The 12,398-nt window shown below is 46.1% G+C and overlaps 1 protein-coding gene across 1 annotated transcript; it reads left to right on the top strand.

The window, feature by feature from the left end:
* The first annotated feature begins 1,753 nt into the window (after positions 1 to 1,753).
* Positions 1,754 to 5,742, top strand: PSCA (prostate stem cell antigen). Its single transcript, XM_064404257.1, has 3 exons — positions 1,754 to 1,942; positions 4,021 to 4,125; positions 5,294 to 5,742. The coding sequence occupies exons 1-3, from the start codon at positions 1,891 to 1,893 to the stop codon at positions 5,503 to 5,505; spliced, it is 369 nt and encodes a 122-aa protein (XP_064260327.1). The 5' UTR covers positions 1,754 to 1,890; the 3' UTR covers positions 5,506 to 5,742.
* The last annotated feature ends 6,656 nt before the right edge of the window (positions 5,743 to 12,398 follow it).

The following is a 12,398-nucleotide window of genomic DNA, read 5'->3' on the forward strand; positions in this document are numbered from 1 at the left end:
GGGAATTTTATAACCTCGGGAAAAGAAAACAACACTTTGTATACCCAGTCCTATGGATAACTGTGTGTTAATGCATGTGGGATTATAACGGGGTACGTTTGCCATCTTCAGGAGTCGGGCAGGAATTGCACTTCAGTTTCCCAAAATACAGTGAGAATCAACAATTTATGTAAGAATACAGGAATTCCTGGGATCTCACACAGCCTCAGGCAAGCAGGACTGGGGGATGGAGAAGCTCTCAGCAGTCAGATTCTCTCACAGCATCACAAGTTTTGAGTTTTTCTGTCTGATGTTAGAAAAAGAATAAAAATCAATGATACTGGGAAAGATGGAAAGAGTTTTTCTTCCTTATCTTTTTCTAAAGAAATATTTACTTCTAGGCTGTGGTGGATTTGGTAGGGACTGTTTTTTCTTCCTCTTGGCCCTGTTCTTCCTTACCACAAAAAGCCAAACCCTACAGAGACAGTCCTAAGGGATTAAAAAAGAAAAATAACCTTCAATACCTCTGAATGAGGAAGTCCAGAGCCTGAAAAAAAAAAATTGGGTTTTTTTATCCATAAAACTTGCCTATAAATTATATGGTCTGTAAAAATATGATGCAGCAGAAGCCAATAGGCACAGAAAGAAGGTGTTTGGGCACTTTTTTAGGTACCTTTTATACAGAAAAGTGCAAGTAGAAGTGGTTAAGATCCCCATGGAGGAATTAGGATTTGTTAAATCATCTCCTGCAAGAGATTCTCCTCTGGTGTAACTCAGGGCAGGAGTTTTAGTCTGTATCTTTCATCTCACAGCTGCTGATAAATGATCCACTTGCACACGTTTCGGAAAAGTTTCCTGAGAGCTAAACTGCATGGGAATAAATCCCTGAAGGAGAGAAATGCACAAGATCCCAGGGGAAAAAAAAAAAAGTTGAATTTAGCAAAAAAGCCCTGTTTTCTTTTGCCCTGGCATGTCCTGAGAAGTGGTCACAGGGTGTGAGGAATGGGAGAGGACTCTGCTCAACCCACGAGAGCAAACATTCGCACTCGAGGCTGGAATGTGGCTGAACTCACCCCATCTGTGAGGGAGAAGTGGCATTTTATGGGCAAGCCTGGGTTGTTGACATTGCATCCGTGCTAAGCAAAGTGTCCGAACTTGTACCCAGCCTATGCCAGACAAGAGCACACAAAGAGAACCAAGCCACAGATGAAACATCTCAAAACACCAAATAAATCCATCACAAAGTCCCTTGGGGTTCAAACACCAAAAATAAGAGTTGGCCATTACTTTGTAAGAGAAAACAAGTGCAAATGAGGGGGAATGAACTCCTCGATACCTGGAAATGCCAATGCACTTTTAATTTGCCCACATACCTGCCTACCACATACCTTGTTATCACGAGTATCACTCACACGGTGCAGATAAATACCCGGAGCTGTTGATTCAAAGAACGTTTTGTCCTCAGTTTAAACACAATGGCTCCACTCAGGGTGGCACCGGGGGTGGAGAGCCTCGTTCACAGGGTGCCACCACAGCCTCAGTGGCTCTGAAGAAATGCATAAGGCCAGCCTTGTTCGGAAGAATTTGGGGCTTTTTCCACTCCTGTGAGCACTTTGCCCAAGGGTAGGAGGGAAGAATCTGGGGGTTTTTTTCCACTCCTGTGAGCACTTTGCCCAAGGGTAGGAGGGAAGGCAGGGGTGGAGGGGAGCCCAGAGAGTGGCAGGGAAAGAGGAGAGGCACCCAACACAAATATCCCAACGCGCAAAGCAACCCCTCCCTTGGTGCTGCCAGCAGCTCCCTCAGGTGCCTTCTCAGGGATGACCTTGTGGGCACGCCCGGCCTCCCAGGATATATAACCTGCCCCAGGAGGAAAGAACCCAGAGAGGCAGCCCCAAGACAGGTTATTCCAAGATGAAGGCTTTCCTTGCGCTCCTGCTGGGAGCGCTCCTGTGCGTGGACTCAGGTAAGACCCCACAAAGGATCCGCCCCCCATCCCTCCCTGCAGGATTTCAGTCTGGAAGGAGGATTTGTGGTGGGGTTTGGAAATGAGGGAAGAGATGTTGGCATGTTGTCATGCCAAGGTATTTCCCTTTGGATGGGTGTTGAGTGGGGAAAATGCAGATCCCACCTGGGGATGGTGGGATCCGAGGGCTGGGGAGAGAAGCTTCCAGGAGAGACAAATCCTGAATCCCGAATTAATCAAAATTCAATTATTTTTTTCATCCAGACCATGCAGTTGAGGGGGAAAGGGAGGGGCCAAGTGGGGTGGGAGGATTATTTTCCCTCTTCCCAGGTTATCAAAATTGCAACATTTACGCAAAATTTTCCACCAACTTTTTTCCTGACTCCTCCTTTCAAAAGCAGACCCTGACTCTGCCCAGGTTTCCAGAATCTTAGTAGGACAGTAAAAATTACTATGCCATGATGTGTTATTTTATAGACTGAATGGGTGGGGTTTAGACAATGTCAGGTTTTTATTGCTTCACTGAGAAGAAAAAAATTTTGTTTGAAACAGCTTTTCCTTATTACCAGAGAAGAGAAGAGTCAAATTTGAGCAGTTTCTCAATCAGCAGAGGATGCTTAAGGAATAAACTGTGAAGGTCTTGCACAGCCCTCAGACCTTTCTGTCTGCCAGCTTCCATCAGAACAGTCAAAATTTGACTTTTACTGCTTTAAAAGTCAGATCAGTGTGAGAACAGTGCAGCACTCAGACAAATTAAGGGTTGGCTCTTCACCTCTGTGACTCCGCCGGTCATTTACATCAGAAAGGCTTGGACAGAGTGCCTCAAATTAATTCCTTCAATCACTCAATTCCAAACAGGGATTTTCAGTGCCCTAAAAGAGTATTTCAGGCATTAGAGTATTGAGTTGGGGGATTCATGATGCAAGTTTGGTGGTCATGGGGCTCAAAGAAATATTTATTTATTTATTTATTCATTTATTAACTGACACTTGCAAGGCTTCAGTGACACCCTGGGGCACAAGTAGGTGACAGGAACGGGTAATGACACCACAATCTCACTCCTCTGGGGACAATTTTTCACCAGGGCTGGATGCCTGGGAGCTGCCAGGTTTTTCCTGCCCTTGCTGGAGATTTTGCAAATTCCTTCTTCATCCCTCACTCAAGGCCAGGTCAGGTGTGGCTTGGAGAAAGCTGGTCTAGAGGGATGTGTCCCTGATGAAAGGATTCTCCCAACCCAAACCATTCCATGACCCTCTTCAAGTCCTGCTGTCCCTCTGCTCTCTTTTTTGCTCCCTCACTGCACTGACTACAGCCAAAATATCTTCAGCACTTGCCAAACCTGACTCCAACCTCAACCAGGTATATTATTATCCACAAAAAAAAAAAAAGAAAAAACCCATTTTTTCCCCAAAGCAGAGGAGATCCTCATCCTTTGAGGATCCCCAGGAATGCTCCTGTTTCCCAGAGGTTGAATTTTCTGGAGAGCTTTGGATAGATTGAAGATACATGAGAGGGGGAAAGTTGTTCCCCACCTGCAGGGTTGGGTCCAGTTCTGAGGTCCAGCATCAGAAGGACGTGGAGGTGTTGGAGTAAGTCCAGAGAGACCATGGAGGTCTCCATGGGGGTCTCCATGCTCTGAGGGCTGGAGCCTCTCTCTTCTGGAGCTGGGAGAGGTGGAGGTGCTCACTCTGGAGAAAACACTAGAGAGACCTCAGAGCCCTTTTCAGTGCCTAAAGAGGCTCCAGGAGAGTTGGGGATAAATTTTTAGGAGGTCCTGTTGGGATAAGATGAAAGGTGATTTTTTAAAACTAAAAGAGGGTGGATTTAGATTAACTATAAGACATTTTTTATCATGAGAGTGGTAAAAAAATAGATCAGGCTGCCCAAGGAAGCTGTGGCTGCCCCACCCCTGGAAGTATCCAAATCCAGACTGGATGGGACTGGGAGCAACCTGGTCAACTGGAAGTTGTCCCTTCCCACGGCAAAGTGGTGGAACTTGATGATTTTAAAGTCCCTTCCAACCCAAACCATTCCATTATTCCCTGATTTCTCTCCTAACCCCTCCTGGTCTCCTGCAGGTTCATCTTTGAAGTGCTACAGCTGCACCTCCCAGCTCAGCAACTCCAAGTGCCAGACGGTGAAGACGTGTGGAGAGAACAACGTGTGCAAGACAGACGTGATCCGTAAGGAAAAACAGGGGTGGAAAATGTCTTAGTTGGGATGTTGGAGTCAAACGTCTTCCCAGCCTCAGGTGTCTCATCCAGGCTCACCCAGTCTGGGTACACCAGGTGGTTTGGGCCAGCAAACCTCAGGGTGCAAATATCTCTCACCTGTGCAAAATTAGGTTTATTTCTCTTTCACAGCACCAAAAATTATTTGCTTGCAAGGGCAATGGTTAATTTTTTGCAATATTTGCAAACATGAATTAGAATGGGAGGGGCAGAGCCTGGTCCCTCCTGGCTGCGAAGTTAGGAGGTGGTGATTTGAGGTGAAATCAATGAAAATGACAAAATTTCATCTCTGCATCTGTGGGAAAGCTTGAAAACCTTGGATTTTATCCTCCTGTTTTAGATCTGGCTTGCTCTGCCCAGATCTGTGCTGACAGCTGAGTTGCTCTTGGACCTGGGGCACAAAATCTATTAGTGCCACATTTAAGCTCCCCTCTGTCAGGCAGTAGATGGGATACCTGCAGTAGGAATTATCCCAGTTGGAAACGTGCAAATCTATGACATTCACATGCACGAGAGCCAAGATGTTGTAGGACTCCTTTTTATTTATTGCACGTGGCAAAGATTTCCAGGAATCCTTTGGTGAAAGGATTCCTGGAAAATCAGAATGGATTTTCGATCTCCTGGAGGAGAATGGGTCAAATCTCCTGGAGGTCAAAATCTGCTGGTAACCAGCAGTTGCCAAAAATGGCCAAAAAGATGGGCTGTGCCTCTCAGAAACAAATCAAGCAATAACTGTGCCATCTGAAATGGGAATAGTGGTGCTTCTATAATTTCCCAGGTGTTGAAAGGCAACAAAGATGTTTGGGATTGGGCTTCACATGAGAGAGGGCGCGGTTAGATGGGATATTAAGAAGAAATTCCTTGCTTTGAGGGTGGTGAGGCCAAAGAAACTGTGGTTGCCCCATCCCTGGAATTGTCCAAGGTCAGTTTGGACAGGGCTTGGAGCAGCCTGGCCTAGTGGAAAATGTCCCTGCCCACGAGATGATCTTGTATTTCCCTTCCCACCCAAACCATTCTGTGATTCCGATTTCTCTCCCACAGAACGAGCACCCCATTATTCAGTTCCACAAGGCTTGGCTTGTACTAAATCCTTCTAATAACGGTCCTCCTTTCCTCCCAGGGGTTGTGGGGCTCTTCAGCATCATCAGCAAGGGATGTGAGGCCTCGTGTGAATCATCCTACCAGGACTTCAACGTGGGCAACAGGAACATCTCCTGCTGCAGCAGCGACCTCTGCAACGTCAACGCCGCGGGCAGTGTGAGGTCCAGCCACGGGCTGGCAGGAGGGATAGCGGCCGGAGTGCTCTGGACCGTGCTCAGCAACAAATTTTGAGGAGCAAAGATGCCTCCCATGACCACAGAAAGTCTCAGAGCACCCCTCTAATAACAGGAATTGTAACCAGGAGCATGGGGTGTGCTGGGCACCCAGCACCCTCGGAGCTGATGGCAGCTCTTTGCCATATGATGGCTTCTGCTTTAATCTTATTGCAAAGCTCCAGTGCTACCAGATAAGGAAATGCGTGTTCATGTTATCTGCAAAACACCTAAAATAAAGTTATTTCTCCTCCAACTGTGTCTATCACTCAGTCATGTGTTTCTGCCCACAGCAGAGCTGCAGGTGGGTGTTTTATGTCTGGCCAATGTCCAGCGCAGCTCATTGCTGTGCAATGTGACCTGAAGTGTCCCTTTTATGACCAGGTAACCTCCTCAGAGGGTGAGGGAAAGGCTGCAGATGTATCTCCCTGGAGTTCAGGGAAGCCTGTGAAGCTGCTTCCCATGATGTTCTCCTGGAAAAACTGGCAGCCCAGGGCTTGGGAATGCGCACTCTTGGCTGGGTTAAAAACTGGCTGGATTCCAGGCACAGAGTGGTGAGGAATAGTGCCACATCCAGCTGGTGGCAGGTCACCAGTGGTGTCCCACTGGGATCAGTACGGGGGTCAGTCCAATATATTTATCGATGATCTGGATGAGGAGGTCAAGACCACCCTCTGGAAGTTCATGGATGACACTAAGCTGGGTGGGATGTTGGTCTGCTGGAGAGCAGGAAGGCTCTGCAGAAGGATCTGGACAGGCTGGATCAGTGTTCCAGAGCCAGTGGTTTGAGATTCAACAACACCCATGAGGTGTCTGAGTATGAGGCAGACTCTTTAACATCTCTCATATACTAATAGCCCCTCTCTAAGTCTATAAATTCAAAGTTACTCTGTGCCTTTTCCAGCTGATTTATTTTATGGATACAAACTCGGATGTTCCCACTTTGCATTGAGAGATCAAAGGCAGCAGGAAAAGCTCTGTACAAAGAGGCCTGAGAGAAACTCTTAGGTGTGTTTTCCAACCTACAGCCACGTGAAGAGATTTGGTAAAAAAAAAAAACAAAAAACAAGGAGGAAAACATGGAGAGTAAATCTGGGAAAGCCCTCAGCGGGGAGAACAGAATTTAAGGAGCTGTGAAGTCAGGACAGCAGTGGTTGGAGGATTAAAAGGGGAGGGAGATTGGCCAAAAGCCCCAAATTCCTCTCTTCCACCTTAAAACCTACTGGAGCTCCCAAGGATGTGGAGATCCACAGCTTAAATAACAGGGAATCATTCCCCTGGGGTGGGGATGAGTCATCTGAAGGATCCATAGCCATGGGACAAGCATCAAAATCCCATTTGGGATGAAGTCAGAGGTATGTCAGGAGATAATGATGCCATCTGCTGTTGTGAAAAGCACATAAATCCTCGAGATGCTGGGATAATTGTAAGGAAGCTGCTAATTGTAGGAAGCTGGGAAGGGGTTTCCCCGGAGGAAGTCAAGAATGAGCCACCTTGTTTATAGGAATCCAATCTGGTTATTGGTGAAGGGAGGATTTGGGACAAGTGCAGTGATTTATTCTGGCTTTTCGAAACCTCCTGAGTCATATCGCTGAAAAGGGGCTTGTCCACCTGTAAGTCTTCCAGTCAGGCTGTTTTCTGCATGGGTGACCAATTCCATGAGCTCTCCATTCCAGGGAATCCTCTCCTTGCACTGCAAGGATGTCCCTGACACCTTAATGCCCTGTGTGCACTTTCTGAAACAATTCCACATCCAGAGGCCATTCCCAACAAGCAATTTGGCTGCAGTGGTCTTTTCTGGAGACTGGGAATTGAGGTGGCCAAGGCATGGTGGCACCAGAGCTATTGGAGTCTTCAGGGAAGTTGGGTGAAACAGCCTCTTCCAGCTTCTGGAGCGATCAAAAACATTCCTAAAATCATGGAATGGTTTGGGTCAGAAGAAACTTTCAAAATCATCTTGTTCCATGGCCCTGCCATGGCCAGAGACACCTTCCACTAGACCAGGTTGCTCAGATCCCCATCCAACCTGGCCTTGAAAACTTCCAGTAATGGGAATTTTGGGAATTTGTCCCCAAAAGTAAGATAGGGGAGTATAAATGGGGGCTATTCAGCTCTAATTTAACATTTTGGTCCCATGGCAATGTTGTCTACTTTCTCAAGCAGGTAATTGAGGAGCTTCTTCCCAGAGCCAAGAGGTGATTTTCCCAAGCTCTGGTGGTTGAGACCCAATGTCTAAACACTCAGAGGCTCAAGGGATGATTTCTTCTCCAAATTTCTGCCCTGAAGGAGTCAGGGATTGACCACTGAGTGATTCTCATCTGGATTTACCTAGAGATAAATCCTCTCTGTGGATGTATCTGGAAGTTGCATGGGTAGGATGGCATGGAGCACCTCTCCTATAAGGGGAAGCAGAGAGAGTTGAGGTTGCTGAACCTGAAGAAGGGAAGGCTCTGGGGAGAGCCTTCAGTGACTAAAGAGGCTCCAAAAGACCTGGAGAGGGACTTTGGAAAAGGGATGGACAGACAGGACACAGGGAATGGCTTCCCACAGTCAGAGGACAGGGTTAGACAGGATATTGGGAAGGAATTTTTCCCTGGGAGGGTGGTGAGGTCCTGGCACAGGTTTTTCCAGGGAAGCTGTGGCTGGCTCATCCCTGGAAGTGTACAAGACCAGGCTGGATGTGGATGGGAATAACCTAGTCTGGAGGAAGGTATCCCTGTCCATGGTGAGGGGGTTCCAGCCCAAGGTATTCGGGATTCCATGATTTGGTGGTGAGTTAGTTTAGAGAAGGTGCAGCTGGGAGAGGCCAAGACTGGGACAGAAACAGGAGAGAACTGGGCAGGAGCCCCCTGTGGAACTGATGGCACCTGGCACAGCACCTGTAATAGCCCCAAACCTCACTGCCTGTCCAGGTCACTGACAGAGCAGCCTCAAAAACAACCCTCTAATTTCTGGGAAGGGCAAGGGGGTGGCAAACTGGGGCAGATAAATGACTCAGCTGCCCATCAGAACCTGGGCTGGGCCAGGGCAGGACCAGGAAGAGAACAGGATGTTCTCCAAAGAGCTGGGACTACACCTTGGCAGAAAGGTTGGCTCCCCTCGTGCTTTAAACCTATCATAAATCTCAACAGGACTCTGGGTCAGGTCCCTCTGCTCTGTCCTGCACCCTCTGCCACCAGCGTGCTCTGTTGGTGCAGAAATCTGTGATAATTTACATTTTGGGTGCTGTTAAAACGTCCTGAGAGCTGCTGCAGGACACACAAGCACGTTATTCATCTGAAAAACAAGGCTAGGTGTATTTTGCTCAAGGAAGTCGCTTCTTGAACAGTTTTATCAATTCTTCTGTCCTCTCCACACTTCTGAAAAGGCCTAAAATTGAGGGCAGAGTCTTTAAAAAACTCAGGTGTCCAGGGACGTGTTGGATGGGGCTTGGAGTGATCTGATCCAGTAGAAGTTGTCCTTACCCACAAGATGATCTTGAAGGTTACTTCCAAATCAAACCATTCCATGATTCTAAGGCTTCATGAATTCTCTCTACTCCTGGTACAATTAACCATTACTCATCATCCCTGTGGATAAGGATTAGGCCACCCAGTATTTCCTACAGCACATTAGAATTTACATCCAGTGCCTTCACCAGTCTGAAAAAGTTCCTCTGAAATCAACCCAGTTTGTAGCAGCTGATTAAAAACAGGATTTAAACCACTGGAAAAAGTCTGTGGGGCAGAGAGGCTGGATGAGCTGGACTTAGGGACCAGCAGTTCCTTGCTGTGCGCCACATTTCCTTCATGGCCCGGGGCGAGTTCCACAGAATTTCCATTCCTCTGCCTTGTTCAGATGTTATCAGGCCAAACACACACAAAGATGCTCAGATAGTGACTTTAACGGGCCAGGGGAGAGATTGAGGCTAAAAATGATCTCACAGAGTCAGCTGGGGAAGGCTGACCCGCTCCCAGCCCGCCCTGCCCAGCCACATTCCTGCTCTGAGTCATGCACGTGTTGCTGTGCAATGAAGGTGTTTTTTAGGGACAAATAGAACAGTTAGCTCTGCTCCACCTGTTATTAAACTGATGCCAAACTGATGTTTTTGTGGCTACCTAAAAACAGAGGCCAGACAAAATTAAGAGGATAAAAAGCAGTTATATTTATTGAAGTGCCTTTAGATACATTTTGGGCAGATGAAGCCCATCCAGGGGCTACACCCAAAAAAATATACAACAGGTCACAGGTTTTTCTATTTTTATAAGTTTGGTCCATTTATGTATTGGGGGTTAAGCTAATTACACCTTCAGGTAATCAAGTAATTTACCCCAAATTTGCTTTCTCCAACTCGATTTTGTTTGCATTTCTCAGGGCCTGAGAAAGTGAGGTGTCTTTGATTCTCAGGCCTGGAAAGGAATTGTTTTGTCTGACCAAAATAGAAAAGCAGTAGCTAACAATGTATATGGACTTTAGAGCTACACATTAAGAATTACAGGATTACCAATATATGAAAAACATAATTGCTTAAATCCTAAGGCATCATTACCACTAAAACCAATCCAAATTCCTGCCCTTTGCAGGAATATATAAAAAATATATGAAAAATATAAAAGCTTAAATCCTAAGGCATCATTACCACAAAAACCAATCCAAATTCCTGTCCTTTGCAGGAACATATTAAAAAATATGAAAAATATAAAAGCTCAAATCCTAAGGCATCATTACCACAAAAACCAATCCAAATTCCTGCCATTTGCAGAACTTCCCTCAGTGAATTGTAACTGCTCCTCATGCAGGACAAGTCAAGTTCATCCCATGGCATCTTGACTATTCCCACTCCCATCCTGCCACTTGACAGCTCCGTGTGCCAGAGATCCCTTGATCCCTCATTTCTGACCTTATCCTGAGCTCTCTTAATGCCTTTCCAAACTCCTTTTCAGGACTCTTTGCAAAACAGGTGCTGCCCTGACTCACCTGATGATGCTCTTGATGCTCAGATTCTCTTGCAACCCCAACCTCCTCCCTCTATGGCCTCTCTGATTTCTCATCCATATTTTATGGAGACATCACCTTAAAAGCCATCAACTCAGTAGAAAAGCTCTTGTAATTCTGGCCTTTCCCAGATTTTTTTACACCAGACAAGTTCACCCCTGACACTGGAATAACCTCTATGCCTGGAATACTGAAATTTAAGGGCACCTGCTCACCTCTGCCAGTAGTTCCCCACATGAATCACTCAGAGACACCATGACCCAGCCCTGGAACCTTTTCCCAGCTCTGCTGGTGGCCCTCCCTGGCTGGGGTAGTGTCACCACCTCCCCATAAAGAGAGGTGACAGGCGTGGGGCTGAGTCAGAAAAGACAAAAAACCATTTTGCTCCTTCCCCTCTGCTTATTTTCATTCAGATTCAATCTGGCCTCGAGGGAATCTGTGGAATGAGGACTTCACCCAGGGCAGGGGAGTGAAAGTAGAGTGGTGGACTTGTTCTCCTCAGGGGTCACCACACATTGAGTTATTTGCAGGGAGAAGCCTGGGTGGTGCCACACAAAGGTGCCAAATGAGCTGTGATGTCTGCTTTTGGATTTACATTTGGCAGCAGCCTTTGAACTTGCAAAAATAACAGATTTGTCTGATCCCACAGACAAATTCAAGAAAAAATGATGCAATCTCTGTCTGTAACCTCCAGTATTTCTTTAATGAAGAGGAGGGTGATTATTCATCCTGCTTAAAATATTATTTTTTTATACCTTTTCAACTGCCATAATTAAAAAGAGAGGAAGGTGTGGCCAAGATTTCAAATCATTACTTGAAAAGTGATAATTTGAACACACCTGACCTATTCTGTTCCTCCGCACGTGAAATGAAGAAAATTCAGAAAAATAAAGGTAGACTTGCCATCAGAATTTGACTATTGAAATAAAACGGGAATATTTAAAAGAAAACAATTGGGAAAACCCTCTCCACTCTTGCTCTAGTAGGGAGGAGGCAGGGAATAGTAATTCCTTGTCATGAATGAGGTGCTCATTTCCATTCATTACCTTTGGACTGGCTCCAGCTGCCTTGCAGTGAAATGACGGAGCATTTAACAACATTCTCACACCCATGGACTATCAAAGACAGCTATTTCCCTGCCCTTCATAATCCCAGCCAATTAATTTATCTCCTTTGATGTTTTTGCAGCAAACGTTCTGTTATCAGGTGCTCAAGTGCGGCAGCTCTGCCCTGCTTCTCCTCATCTTTTTGATGAGGAAAAGAAATATTTGCCTTTGCCATGGAGATCTGTTGATTCACAGTATCCATGGGAAGCAGGGATTTGTTGCCAGCATGTCCCTGTCAGAAATTCTTGCAGGGTTTTCATCAGTGTCTCCTGTATCCATAAGAATCAAGAATTCCCTGACACTTGGATTACCACAAAAAATTAAATGTATTCACTTCTTGGCTGTTGCCCAAGTTTATTGTCCCTTTGTGATATCTTTTTTTTTTTCTTTTTAACATTACTGTACAAGTTCTGAGGCCCATTTCGGCATAAATCAAGCCCAAGACATCCTGAAACACATTGTATTCCCTGGAAGATTCTGCTTAACAAGCACTGGACGTGGGATACACCCACACAGCCCCCAGAAATGTGGGGTGAATAGTGAGAAAAATCTTTCCTTAAAAATCATGGAATGCAAAATACAAACAACTTACTACTTTTCTGGCCTTCTAGAAATGGGACCAGAGGTCACAGTTCCAGGACAGTGGACACCTCTGGGCACTGGAGGTTCCTCAACCCTACTCTCACCAGCACAGGTTGAGGTCAAGGATCTCCCAAACCATTCCTAGGGGTGGCAGAGGAGTTAAAACAACCCAAAGAACATTGCCAGAGGCAGTTTGGAAACAGTCAGTGGGTTTGGGCAGGAGAAAGAATAACAGACATTTTTTTAGTCA

Source organism: Passer domesticus, chromosome 1 (genome assembly GCF_036417665.1).
Source record: "Passer domesticus isolate bPasDom1 chromosome 1, bPasDom1.hap1, whole genome shotgun sequence".
NCBI lineage: Eukaryota > Metazoa > Chordata > Aves > Passeriformes > Passeridae > Passer > Passer domesticus.